The sequence below is a fragment of the Barbatula barbatula genome (genome assembly GCF_947034865.1).
Source record: "Barbatula barbatula genome assembly, chromosome: 8".
Classification (NCBI taxonomy): Eukaryota; Metazoa; Chordata; class Actinopteri; order Cypriniformes; family Nemacheilidae; genus Barbatula; species Barbatula barbatula.
The window spans coordinates 11574101-11588708 of record NC_136771.1 but is presented as its reverse complement, the minus strand read 5'-3'; the positions used below and the strand labels follow the sequence as shown (position 1 = coordinate 11588708).

The 14608-nt window shown below is 38.5% G+C and overlaps 1 protein-coding gene across 5 annotated transcripts in view; it reads left to right on the top strand.

Moving 5' to 3' along the window:
- The window catches only part of arhgap10 (Rho GTPase activating protein 10), a 58526-nt gene that overhangs the window by 27032 nt on the left and 16886 nt on the right, over nucleotides 1–14608 (top strand). For all 5 annotated transcript variants that reach the window (XM_079462280.1, XM_079462284.1, XM_079462281.1 and 2 more), the window contains exons 4-18: nucleotides 101–172; nucleotides 335–436; nucleotides 2178–2288; nucleotides 3315–3419; nucleotides 5383–5512; nucleotides 5596–5702; nucleotides 5867–5961; nucleotides 6793–6874; nucleotides 7110–7149; nucleotides 7295–7363; nucleotides 8069–8143; nucleotides 9475–9559; nucleotides 10921–10979; nucleotides 11196–11301; nucleotides 13763–13922. In XM_079462280.1, the coding sequence (XP_079318406.1) occupies nucleotides 101–172; nucleotides 335–436; nucleotides 2178–2288; nucleotides 3315–3419; nucleotides 5383–5512; nucleotides 5596–5702; nucleotides 5867–5961; nucleotides 6793–6874; nucleotides 7110–7149; nucleotides 7295–7363; nucleotides 8069–8143; nucleotides 9475–9559; nucleotides 10921–10979; nucleotides 11196–11301; nucleotides 13763–13922 (1398 nt within the window). The remainder of the gene's footprint in view (nucleotides 1–100; nucleotides 173–334; nucleotides 437–2177; nucleotides 2289–3314; nucleotides 3420–5382; nucleotides 5513–5595; nucleotides 5703–5866; nucleotides 5962–6792; nucleotides 6875–7109; nucleotides 7150–7294; nucleotides 7364–8068; nucleotides 8144–9474; nucleotides 9560–10920; nucleotides 10980–11195; nucleotides 11302–13762; nucleotides 13923–14608) is intronic.

The window sequence follows — 14608 nt, the reverse complement described above, 5'->3', positions numbered from 1 at the left end:
CTACTTTCATATAGTATCAAAACTGTTATATTTTGACAGGGTCATAAAAAACACTGTTATCAAATGAACCTTTATTTAATGATCAAATTGTTTTTAACAGATGAGAAACATCACAGAGACGCTGATGAAGCCTTTAGAAAAGTTTCGGAAAGAACAACTTGGTGCAGCAAAGGTACAAGCAGAGATTGTCTAGCATTTCAGCTGCTTACATTAAGTGAATTGCCTTAAGGTGAAAATAAAGATAGATTTTGCAAATTAAAATGCCAAGTTCCTTTATTTTTAAAAATAGCAAGTTCCTTCTTTTTACTGAGGTTTTATCTCACACTGTTTCCAGGCAGAGAGAAAGAGGTATGAGAAGGAAACAGAAAAATACTACAGCTCACTTGAGAAACTTTTGAACATGTCAGCAAAGAAGAAAGAGCCACAGTTACAGGAGGTACATGTTTTTTTTTATACTTGCACACACAAATGTTTCCTAAGTAATGCACTTGTTTTCTGTTCCTTGGATGTTGTTGATTCCCAGGATTTGCTATTAACAAAATCATCTTCATTCAGTTTCTTATTCAATCAGTCATCATCTGCCAGAGGTTTGGTTTTGAGTCAAACGTTTCGCTACATCCTTTTGACAATATGGTTAAGCAGCCTATGTACCCTAATCGCTAATGTTAACTAGCTAGTCACCAAAGACCTGTCAACTCTGAGTTGAATATGTCTTTTTAGGATATGTCACGCCACTTCTTCATTTTATCCTCCCACGGTTTACATCACAGTTTTAAATAAAACTGTCGGCTAATAAAATGGAAGTATCGCACACTTAAAAGTACATGATATTATTAATAGTACAGTACTTCCCTGTTTGATAAGTGTCTTAAAGGACCAGTGTGTCATTTTAAGGAGGATCTTTTGACAGAAATGCAATTTAATATGCATAACTATGTCTTCAGAGGTGTATAAAGACCTTACACAATGAAGCGTTATGTTTTTAATATCTTAGAATGACCTATTTCTATCTACATACACCGTGGGTCCCCTTACATGGAATTTGCCTTGTTGTTTCTACTGTAGTCAGCAAAGAAACGATAACGCGACAACATCTTTGTCCCGTGAGTGCTGTCATAGGGCTTTGAAAGTGAGGGGTGGAGTGAGCCGTTGGTTGCATTTCGCAACCTCACCACTAGATGCCCCTAATTATTCCCCATTGTAATTATGGTCTGCTGTATTAGAATTAAAGGCAGGACCTTTTTTTACTCCAAGCTTGGGAAAATAAGAAGGAAAACATACAGCTGATCTCAAGTTTGGATTGTGCGACATTTGGAGGACATAACCTTTTAAGGCGTGCCTATCATGCCTGTAGGCTGTATACATTGAGTGCAAGGAGCACTAGAGAATGTTGACATTTTTATATTGCAAGCCATTATGTTCCAGTGGACCAATGACGTGTGTTTAGGGTCAAGGGCTTTGCCAAGTCAGTTTCAGATTCCTAGAAATGCTTATTGACAGCTCAGTTGTTCTTGAGTTTAAAAACACTGAAGGTTTCAGGGGTGAGATACACACTGCAGCTACTGTAACTTCTTAAAATGGTGCAGAATAACTCAGTACTGTGAACAACTCAAAACTTCAAATGGTAAAGAACAGAGACCTTTTGAAGCTTTAAGGTTTTTAAGCCTCCAAAACAATGTTTGCTGTTTATTCAACTTCACTGTATTTACACAAATGGAAGAAAGTCATTGCAAGTTTTCGAATGTTCCATTCTCAGTCATATTTTTCCACTTCTCTGTGTGTTTGTACAGCATGGACAAGGGTGGATAGGAAAAATACAGGCACGTTCAGCTGACTTTAGAAAACAGTTTTCCACTTCCATGTCTTAAAGCAGTGATTCTCAACCCTATCCTGGAGCGCCCCCAGCACTGCACATATTTTCTTAGTCGACATGCCCAGTTTAGGTCTATAGAGTTTATACTGCTGATGGGTGCTCAGTATTATCTTCTGTGCTGTTATATAGAAGGGAATAAAAGAAAATAACACTGTTGGGTGCAGTACAAGATGACAACAATGTTACTTTTGAGTGAATTTCTTCCTATAAATCACTTGTAATTGTAATGTGGTCATACACACATACTTATTTTCTGCTTTCTAACTGTGTTTGGGTTTGAGCGTCTCCTCTGTCTGTCTTTCAGGCAGACGTGTCAGTGGATGTGATGAGGCAGCACTTTCAGGAGTCGTCTCTAGAGTATGTGTGCAAGCTGCAGGAAATACAAGAGAGGAAGAAGTTTGAGTGCGTTGAGCCTGTGAGTGCAAAAGCCTTCATTAAGATGCCAAACTTGTCGCACAGCTTTGTTTTAAAAAATTAGGGTAAATCTAAAGAACACATACCCATTTATGCCGTTTTTTTAAGGTAAATATGTCCCTCATGACTTTGATTTCCAGTTTATGGTAAGTGCTTTAAAGGGATAGTTCACCAAAATATAAAAATGCGGTCATCTTTTACTCACACTCAAGTTGTTTTAAACCTGTATAAATAAATTTGATATTTGGAAGAATGTTAGCAATTTTCAGTTCTAGGACATCATCCACTACCATAGTATGTTATATATTTTATATTAAATATTGTAGTTGTTTTGTTCTTTTGAACACAATATGAGATATTTTGAAGAATGTAGGAAAACAAACAGTTCTGGGGCACCTTTGGCTTCCATTCATGTTTTCCTACTATGTTAGTCAATGATGTCCCAGAACTGAAAATTACTAACGTTCTTCCAAATATCTTTTTCTGTGTTCATCAGAACAACGTAATTTATCCAGGTGAGGGTGAGGAAATGATGACGGAATTAACATTTTTGGGTGAACTATCCCTTTAAAGGGATGTTAGTGGTTAGATGTGTTGACAGGTGTAGCGTCTACTTTTTGAATTAATATTACATGCTCCGTCTCATTGTAAAGCTTCTCCCTCCAAAGACATGCATACACCAGATGGCTTGGAGACCATTGAAATCGCAGATGAAGCAGGAGCAAAGCAGCACTTCATCTTTTGGTTACACATAGACTGACCTTAATGGAACTGTGAAATTAGTTGCAAAGAATATCAAGTCTGTTAGTTTTTCAGTATGCTATTACTTTTAGAATATCACTCAAAGCATGTGTAAGACACAATGCAGCGTTGTTTGCATATTGGTTATCTCATTTAAAGTAGGTCCTAATATGAACTATACAAAGATGTGAGATGTCAGTGTTTCTGGAGGATGTAATGAGGATGAAACTCTAATAATCTGCTTTATCTCTCGTTCTTTTCTTCGCTTCCTCTATCTCTGTCACAGATGCTGGCTTTCTTTCAGACTGTATTTACTTTCTATCATGGGGGATATGAGTTGGCCATAGATTTTGACCATTACAAAAAAGCTCTCCAAATCAATATTCAAAATGTAAGTAAACATCTCCTATTTTTCACATTAAGCCTTGAGCTCACCTTTAGCCTTAGTGAGATGTGTGAGAGAGACATTTATCCAGACTGAATAAAATTATAAACTCAACACTTTTGTTTTTGCCCCCATTTTTCATGAGCTGAACTCAAAAGATCTAAGACTTTTTCTATGTACACAAAGGCCTATTTCTCTCAAATATTGTTCACAAATCTGTCGAAATCTGTGTTAGTGAGCACTTCTCCTTTGCTGAGATAATCCATCCACCTCACAGGTGTGGCATATCAAGATCCGGATTAGACAGCATGATAATTGCACAGGTGTGCTTTATGCTGGTCACAATAAAAGGGCACTCTAAAATGTGCAGTTTTATCACACAGCACAATGCCACAGATGTCGCAAGTGTTGAGGGAGCGTGCAATTGGCATTCTGACTGCAGGAATGTCCATAACAGTGATACGAGAAGCCGTGTACCCGTATGATGGGTCCTAAGGATGTCATGTAGATGGGAAAAAGCAGTGGTCCAAGCACCGATCCCTGCGAGCCCCTCCATGACACCTTGAATGATCTGCCGGAGAGTTAGGATTGGAACCAGCGGAGAGGGGAGCCTGAGATTCCGCAGATAGCGCAGACCACGTGTAATCACACCAGCCCAGGACCTCCACATCCAGCATCTGCACCTACAAGATCGTTTGAGACCAGCAACCCAGACAGCTGCTGCAACATTCGGTTTGCATAACCAAAGAATTTCTGCACAAACTGTCAGAAACCCTCTTAGGGAAGCTTATCTGCATGCTAATCGTCCTCATTGGGGTCCACACCTGATCGCAGTTCGTCATCGTAACCGACTTGAGTGGGGAAATGCTCACATTCGATGGCGTCTTGCACTTTGGAGAGGTGTTCTCTTCACGGATGAATCCCGGTTTCCACTGTACAGGGCACATGGCAGGCAGCGTGTCTTGTGGGTGAGCGGTTTGCTGATATTAAAGTTGTGGATCAAGTGGCCCATGGTGGCGGTGGGGTTATGGTATGGGCAGGCGTATGTTATGGACAACGAACACAGGTGCATTTTATTGATGGCATTTTGAATGCATAGAGATACCGTGACTAGATCCTGAGGCCCATTGTTGTGCCATTCATCTACGACCATCACCTCATGTTGCAGCATGATAATGCATGCCCCCATGTCGCAAGGATCTATACACAATTCCTGGAAGCTGAAAACATCCCAGTTGTCAAGAAGAACCTTCTGTTTCAGTTTTTTAGTGCTACATAAACTAAATAAATTTACAACCAACAGAACATTAATGGTAAACATCTTTAAGACTCAATTATAAAACGAAAATAACTGAAACAGGTCATGCTTCTGTTTGTCTAAAGTTTCTATAACTGAGTTAAGTGAGTAGTATTTGTCTCATGTGCATCATCAGTCAGTTAAGAAAACTTTGCATTGTGTGAAATCATTGAAAATAAAAAATGGTCGAAGAGAAAGTTGATTTTCATTCTGCCGGATTATCATATTCGGTCATCTTTCTCTGGCAACACTTGTGTTTGGCTTGAAGGTTGTTGTGAAAATAATGTTAAAGACAGGATACACCAGCGTTTCGAGAAGGCCAGGGGAAAATTGGAAGTCTTTGTTTGCATTGACCTTCTATTGTGTTTCAGTTGCAAGCCGGAGGTTTGAGGACTGACTTCCTCTCTGGATCTGTATGATTGGATCACGTCACAGCCTAAACTGTTTTTTAAATCCGATAGAAATCAGTTAACATGGTCAGGGTCAGAATTTGAAGGACATAGCATGAAAAAGGCAATACAAGCAAGTGGGTGATTCCCAAACATACTGCAAAATGACTCTATGCCAGAATTGTTATCGTAGGTAGTGATGTTGGGTAATTAAGTTCAGAACAACAAAAACTCAATATTTACTTAAACAAACTTATATTTGTATGTTTTTTGTCGTTTTTAGACACGGAATCGCTTTGAAGGCACACGTTCTGAGGTGAACGAGTTATTGAAGAGAATCAAAGAGTCACCACTGGAGTACAGACAGACGAGCCCTATTAGCAGCGAGGGCTATCTGTACATACAAGAGAAACGTATGCTGGAGAACACTTATTATGTCGCTCCCATGTCATGAGTCTTCTCTAGGTTTGCTAAATGTTGTTTTTTCTTTCTGCAGGACCTCCTCCTTTCGGATCCAGCTGGGTGAAACGATATTGTACTTTCGTCAAGGAGCAGAAGATTCTACACATGATTACGTTCGACCAGAGATCAGGAGGGAAGCAAGTAATTGATAATGATTTGAATCACTTCATATCAAATGCATAGTTTAGTTTTTACTCAAGTATTTCCAGCTGTGTAGTACAGAGAGTAAGGGCTTTTTTAGGACTTAACCAACAACTCTGATTAAATTGTAACTAATCTTCACGCAATGATCTGTGTCCTTTCAGGGTGAGACGGACTCTGTCACACTCAAGTCTTGTATTCGCAAAACCACAGACACACTTGACAGGAGGTTCTGCCTTGACATAGAGATCACAGATCGGTACGTTGGTTGCCATAACGGTCACTTGGCTAACTTCTTTTCCACCAAAAAAGATTTTCTCACATCTGATGAATATATAAAAAGAGAAAAAGTTCGAAAGCAAAATTAAGTCGGAACTAGCGTGAAGTCTCATATTTATTTTACTTGTGAACGGAAACAACTTGTTTAAAAGTGGTGAGAACAAAATAGGACTTCAGTTTCTTTTTACCCCTTATTATCACAGAACATGAAAATAAAAAGGAAAGCAATAAAGTATGCCACTATAGACCTGTCTCTGGAAAAACTAGTAAGTTTCCTATTCGAATGGAAGACAAGTTAGATTCATAGACACTGACTGTCATTCATCAGAGGATTAGGAAATCTAAATATTGTGTTCATCCTGGATACACTCAGGGCCTTTATTAATCACAGCCTTCTGCAAAAGCCAAGCCAGGCTGTGTCTATGAAAAGCGTCAATCATCTGCATCATCCGGCATTGGCTAGTGAAGTGTTATGTCTGTTGAAATGAACACAGCACATCCATTCCATCACAATGTTTCCAAATTAGGAGTGCAGTGTTAAATACCACGTCTTCACTGGTTTACTTATGCAATTTTATTTCCGAGTAAAAAACAGTGCTTATATTCATTTTAACTATTGGGAATAGTTAAAAATAGATGCTGACTAGCCAAATTGGCCCAAAGCCCTTCCTGTAGGTTAGTAGGAGCAAAGTATTAATAACAACACCAAAATCACCATCTTTCTCATTTAAAGTGACTTCATGTAAAGTTGATGGTGGTCGGTACACCTGGAGCGATGACCTTGATTTTTTTTGTGCGCTTGTTCTTCTAGATCTGGCATGGCGCTGACAGTCCAAGCACTCTCAGAAGATGACTATAGATTCTGGATACGTGCAATGGGAGGAAAGGAGCCAGTGCGTGAATCCATCACTTTTATTCTGTGAACTCCATATTAAATCCTTTATCTAATTTCAACCTAATTGACCAAAGCTCAAGAGAATGTATATAGCTACTTTGTTGCATTAGAGTTTAAATGCTTTAATGAACAGTAATTGCCTTTTGTTTGGTATATTGATACTGTTCTGTGTAGTGTATAGTGTTTCAGGCTGGTCTGCTGTGTGTATTCAGATGTTTATCTTTGACACACAGATGCAGGATCTCAACCTGACACATTCAAGAGAGAGAGGAAGTGAGTCAACTTAAATCAATAACTTGTGATGTGACATTGCTACCATTAATTGTACAGTTTATGCAGAATTGTCTATATGTTTTAGTACTGGTACGTGTGTTGTGACATTGGCTTACAGTTAATAGTTTTTTTTGTATCTCTGTAGTTGATGCCCAGCTTGATGACATGGGAATAAGCTTTGTGAAAAATGCAATTAACGCCATTGAAGCCAGAGGTAAATGCCCATTAGTGTATATGTAGTAAAAACTGACATCATTAATTTACCATTGTGTTGTTAAATACTTGTTGATTCACTTTCTTCTGGGGGACACAAATCATTTTGAGAAATGTCTCTAGGGTCTCCAGAGTGGTTTTGTGTCTATACAGTGGAAGTCAAAGAGGGCCAATGCTTTTTTTGTTACCAACATCTTGGAAGATCTAAAGAAGAAAGTTAGTCAGACATGTTTGGAATGACATGGTGTTCAGCAAATGATCAACAGATTTTAATTTGGGAGTAAACTTTAGTATCCCTTAATTCAGCAATTATATGATACTTGATTAAGATAAAATGAATGAATCAGCATATGTGTAAAATCAAAACCGTTAACAGCTACTTTATAAAGTAGCAATATAAACATTTGATGTATTGGTTATGAAATGCATCAGAATCCTGTAGGCACGGGATTTATGTTGTCTGGAAGCAAAGCATCTCCTTCCTCTAAAATGTGAATATTTACAGCCTGTGAACACTAGGGGGCAGACTGATCTAGCAGTTTCACTACTTTTAGTACCAACAAGTGGTCTTCGTTCAGTAAGAAAGAAGAAGCTTGCTTGTGTTGTTAGTGTTTGGTTTGAAACTGTTAGCAAGACTATGAAGAAGATGGACCCTACTGCTTTATAAATTTATCACAAAGTGACAAGTCTTGTTTTCTTATTACAGGTATCAATGATCAGGGTCTGTACAGAGTGGGAGGAGTCAGTTCAAAAGTTCAGAAGCTTCTAAGTTTAATGATTGGTAAGTTACACCTTTTTTATTTCATTTATATTTAGTTTGTTCTGTTCTTGTCGCCAGATATAATAAATTGTACAAAAACAGATTTGGATTATACTCAGTCCTGTTTGGATTATAAATGTAGCTAGAGCTAGTGCTGAGTCTCATTGGCATTAAGATGTGCATCTAGTCTGGCGTATGTCTGTATGTCCCTTTGTCCTGTCCTTGTAGGTGACACTTGGCACTATTACTGCAGGCAGGCAATCAGATTTCCGTCCGCCTTCTCTCTGTCGTGCTCTCCTGCTTTTCCATGATCCTATTTCGCCTCTCCCCAAAACCAAACTCAACACACTCTGATCACCATCACTCTGCTGTTTCTTTCTTTCTCTCCTGCAGTCATAGGATGAGCTGATATCTCTCTGCTCTGAATGTTAAATGCCGTGTCGAGTCGGCTGGCTGCCTGAGCCCCTGCTGCTACATGAACTCAGCCACTCCAGAGTCTAATAGCCATTAGCGCTCTATATGGATCCACCGTCCTCATCTGAGAACAGCCTGAACTCTTGTAGTTGGCTCATTCACTAAAAACCTGTAAATTATCCAGAGCACAACAAATCCTCCTGTCCTCTTACAATTTAGTAGCCTACACTGTAATGTGCAGGTCCTGAGCTCAGTTTTGGGAATAATTCCAGAGGTGCTCCATATTAAGGCCTACAATTGACATAGAATAATCATGATGTAGAATTAAGTGAATCTCAAGTAGGCATGATGGGAAACAGCGGCATGATGGGACAAAAAAACAATACACTATACTTAAGTTGCATACAGTTCAGTTTCTCATTGCAAATGTGACATCATCTTGAATGGCATGACTTGTACAGTAAGTCAAGTAATATTCCCTTTACCATAAAATAGTTCAAGGTCGTCGTTCAGTATTCAAAGTCTGGCACATACGTGACCTTGATTCTCTGCTGCTCTTTAGAAAAATCACTCCGACATTACCATGGTAACCGCTAGCCAGACAGAGATGTAATTGTCTGTGAATACTGAATGGATGAATTCTTTAAAAGTGTCAAAGCCCTGAAGTTACACACTCACAGCGAATCATTTTCCACATGCACATTGCCCATCGTGCTTGCAGGACAATATTTACCAAATAAACCCCCTTGGTGAGCTGATGCTTCGTACAGGCTAGGATGAGTAATCAAATAAATACATTCTGCAGAGATCTACCCCCCACATAGTCTATACCTTGACCTCCTCTAAATTCTCATTAGCATAACCAGTTACAATGAGAAAGGGAAATTCACCCAGCCTTTTTCAATTTCAACTTTATGTCCTTTGTTTTGAATCTTCAGATGAGAAGAGCTGCGACATAGATTTAGCAGCCAGCGAGGACTGGGATGTGAAGACAATCACTAGTGCTTTAAAGCTTTACTTGAGGTGAGTTGTGTTTGTAGATAAGAAGACGCATCATCTCTATGTGAACGCAAACGTGTGTTACTTTTCACCGAGTGCCCCAAACTGTTGCTTGTTTCAGAAGTACTGTAACTTAATTCATTTTCAAACAGCCAAATGTCAAGAGTAAAAAAGCAAGTTCCTTTTGACAGCAAGGAAACAAAAAAATGTACCCACAGGAAAAAACCTGTGTACCTCCTTAGTCATAAATCAATCAAATCGTTTAAGTATGCATATGTTTAAGTATTCAACAAATTGTGGTTAAAATATTTTTTACATACAACATGACTTTGATGTGCCATGGTAACGGATGTTTCAAAGGCCCCCTGACATCACATATTTTACGAGAACAGTGTCGCACCTATGCCCAAATACACAGGACTTAGGAATGGTTCGCACAGAACCTTCTTTGCAAAGAAGTTGGTTTTAACTTCGCTGAGAGGTATTTTGCATGCTTTCCTCAGAGAAAAGTCTTCCACAACGTAATCCTAATCCAGATGCCTCACAAGACTACATTCAATGGCCATTGAAAACCGTGAACTGAGATGCCTTTGAAACATTTCTGTTGTTTAAACTCATTTTGTTATCTTGCCTTCTAATTTCTTCTACACGTCACTTTTGCACGCTTATATTACACACTAGCTGAATAACGTTTGAATTCGCTCAAAATTGTTTCTCTCATTCAGACAGTACTGTCGCTTACATTCGTCATAATAATTATATGAGATGCTTATGTTACACCTGTGTGGTTTTATTCATTGTTTTGTAAAATGGTAAAGTTCATTTTTACATAATTTGTCAGGTTTATTGAATTAGTTTTTAATAAAGTGAACAAAACAAATTTTTGCCACGATTATTTACAATTACATTTATTACGTTTAATAAAATAACTTAATATATTTAAAATAAAACACTGCTACATGTAACATTCATATAATCACAAGATACTATAGAATAAACACAAGTGTAAATGTACATTTGTGGCATTAACGGTCACTCTCATCCAGCTGATTCCTATCAGACGGTTGATGCACGTTTTATCATGGGTAATATGAGTAAGCGAGTGTACAAAATCAGAATGCATTGTGGGTAAAAAAAAAAAGTAGGGAACAAATGTGGGGAATGAGTTGTTAACTCAGAATTCGATATTGGTTTGCTAGGCTCATTTTGGGGTTACTGTGTTGGGATGTCTGCCAGAATCCGGGCGAAAGTACCTTCAAATGAACTTCACTGTATGTGTGTGTGTGCGTTTGTTTCATTTCTTGTGACGATCAGCCACATTAATCATGGTGTTGTGTCCAATAATGCCTAATACAGCCAATAAATCTCTTCCTCTCTCTCTCAAGGAGCCTCCCAGAGCCGCTAATGACATATGAGCTGTATAAGGAGTTCATCGTCCCTGCAAGTAAGGTCTTTGTCCTTGCTCAGAAAATAATCAAGCAAATCCCAAATCAATTACTTAAAACTCTGTAAGCCAAGCAGAGAAACATCAATTCAGTATTTACTTTTGACATTGATAATCATGGGATATCAATACAATTAAATTAACAACTCAAGACACTTAAATATATACTTGCTTCGGGATGTATTTAAAAAATAACTTGTCAATCTGTCTATACAGAGAGTGGAAGTCCAGAATCTAGAGTTCAGGCCATTCAATGTCTGGTTCATAAACTGCCAGAGAATAACAGATTAGTGCTCAGTTTGGTTACCAAACATCTTGCCAAGTGAGTACAAACCGCTCTCTCTCTCTCTCTCTCTCTCTCTCTCTCTCTCTCTATCTGTGCACTAGTCTGATTTAATCCATAATTTGTATTTGTGTTTACTCCCTCTCTTATATTTCACCATATTTTTTGTCTCTCTTTATTAACTTCAGTCACTTTGTCAATAACTCTAACTTTCCATCTCCGTCTGCTGTGCTTAGCATCACTACACAAACACACACACTTCATGCGTGCAGCACCAGTAGAAACATCCTCATCTTAATGTAGGCTGCCTCTGTTGCTCGGCAACAGAGCAAACAGACAATTTAGCATCTCTTCTCTTTCTTAGCTTCCACTTTCTTTAAGAAGAAACTATGACGCAAACTAACAAAATGTTGTCTGGAGCAAACCTTTTTCTTCTCGAGAGAATAACACCTCCCGTTTTCATTGACCGACCGCCCATTTAGAGAGAAGCGTTATGTAAGCGCTTACTTTCAGAGATTATATCGGGTAAGAGATTTCCAAGTAGCGTTAGCTATCATTACGAGGCTTTAGGTCGAGCCCCTCACATTTTTATATGATGTGATGGTAAGCAAATTTAAGGTAAGCGCATAATCTCCCTAACCTCCAGCAGTCGGCGACTGAGCATCCGCATCTCCTCAAAATATAGAGTGGGATCTGCTGGCAGCAAGGGATGTGCCATATAAAATTAAATTCCGGTTGTCCGCCACTAAATTCCTCTTGCATCTAACCCTCGCAAAAACGCTTCAGGAATTGGCTCCGTTGCGCAACCGTCAGTGATGGAAAGGGAAAAGCCACAATTTACCCGGCTATCTGAAATAGGATTAGAGAGGTGATTTATCGGAGATATCTGTTAGTTTTCAAAGTGCAGCCTTGGATGTGGTGATCCCATGAACTACAGCTTTAGACAAGTTGCTGAGATCTTCCCTTTTAACCCGTCCCAGGGAAGTGATGACTTTTTGACCTTACAGAGAGTGGTCAGGTAACTTTTTATCATCCTTAAATCTACAAGAAAAGTATGATTTGTCGTTTAGATGTAGCCAAAAATAAATTGAGAAAAATATGCCAACTCAAAAATAGCATCATACGTTATTTATGTTATGGCGTTTGGCCAACTTTCTTACTTCCTTGAATTGTTCTATATTTAACCTAATAAGATTTGACTTAGCAGAGATTTATGATCAGAGGCAAACCTACATTAAGTGGGGGCCCAAGGCAAAATTATTCAAAGAGGTCCTACTGACATTTTTTTGTGAATATTTATTTGTCCTAAAAAATAGAATTGCACATTGATAAAAACACATGTGATATAACAAAATGTTTACTTTCACAACATTCAATGTCAATGCCCAATACATTGAAAATTAAGGCCATGGAAAAGTTTTTCTTTTGCGGTTTTGAAAAGTTTAACTTACACACCACAACGTTATTAAAACAATCCGCGTTTACACAGATCTGCAAAAATGACTAAAACGCTGTATTACGACATCACTTTGTAAAGAAAAAATAACCGAGTCCATGACAATTAATTGACGAAAAGCTTGTACATTCGAAAGATTTCCTTCCATTGAAGCTCGTCAACAACGCCATCCACAAAGTTGTACCACCATCTACTCGTCCTCCCGGGTCTAATCCAAAAGCGCCGTTTAAAAACCCTTCGGTGCTGTGAATGAGTGTTAAGATTTTGCTGTAGATAAAATGTTGTCTCCGTTGGTGGTTATAGCACTGGTGTAGTAAATCTAAACTACGCTGGAGAAGCGTTAACAAACTATTGCGCACAAAAAAAACCCCATGTAATCCGCCATTGATGTATATATTTCTCCTTTGTTGTGTTTGGATGTACACGCGCATACCACACCCCCACACCTAATACACATGCGCACAATGTCGTTTTCTCATTCTTGCGTACTTCGGGGTTTACACGGAAATGAGAACACTGTGGTTCTCAAAAACTTGCACTTTGAAACCCATTTGAAAAAGTTTGCGTTATCAATCCCCTAAAACGCTGTTTCCGTGTAAACGGACAGCCGAATCGCATAAAGTTTTGCCCTTTTACTTGAAAACGCTCTCGTGTAAACGGCCCCTAAGAAATGCTCCTATAAAGGTATTGTTAGCATTAATTTAGTTTTACACTTTTTTTATTAGTCTTAATAAATGTATAATCTTAATAAATATAAATGTATCTGTATCATCCCTTTCACATTAAGTTTAACAAACTGTATCATTCAAAGGGACAACCCGAACACAAATCTCTCTAATGAATGTAATCTGCTGCTGGGTCATTATTTATCAGTAAGGAATAGTTTTCTTTCTTTGCCATCGACTCTGAGAAGCATATATGCGAGTGCAGTCTGTCACTTCTGTGCAAGACTTTGAGTTGACAAAAATGTTTTAAATCATGACGCAATACCTGATATTTAAAGGTATTGCATCATACAATGTGATGTCATTTCTGTGTATGTAGTGTTGCTGCCAACAGTAAGCAGAACCTGATGACAGTGGCGAATCTGGGAGTGGTGTTTGGGCCCACACTCATGAGGCCACAGGAAGAAACTGTGGCAGCCATCATGGACCTAAAGTTCCAGAACATTGTGGTAGAGATTCTCATAGAACAGCATAACAAGGTAAAACTTCGCACACGGTCATACAGAAAATCTCAAAAACTAGAGCTCGCCACCTTGGAATTATTTTTGAGGTCTTGAGTTTCGAAGTGTCTTGCATTTCATTTGTCTTTGTAAATAGAACCTTTTCGTTTTTTTAAGTACCAAAATATACACAACGTAAGGAAAAACCTAAAATAAATGTTAAGATCATATTTACAAATTAAAGCGTAAATTCAATCGCCATAAGTAAATAGTTAACGTAAGGCTATACACAGACTAGACTAAGATCGCTCGATATCAACATCACCACCGAGAGGTTTTGCTTACCACATACCTTATTTTAGGCATTTAACCAAAAACCCTATTGACTTTGGGGCGATGGAGCCGTAAGTGCTAAAATGCTAACTCGCTTCTGGATTTGGCATACAAAAATGCATCATCTCTGTGTTACTCTATAGTGTCTAGGGAGGCATCTTACTATGTTTTGACAAATCTACAGTAGCTTTTCATGTACAGCTAGCTTCTCTGTCCATATCACACTACTGAAAGCAGATACTTGGTGAGATCTGCGTATCTGAGCTGAAAATGTCAATCTAACATTTATAAAACGGATATAGTTGTAAAACTTTGCAAAAAGCTCTTGCCATGTTTCATTCGGTGTACTTCTCTCTGCAGCCAGGAGGGGTAGCTATGTGTGTTTGCTCAGC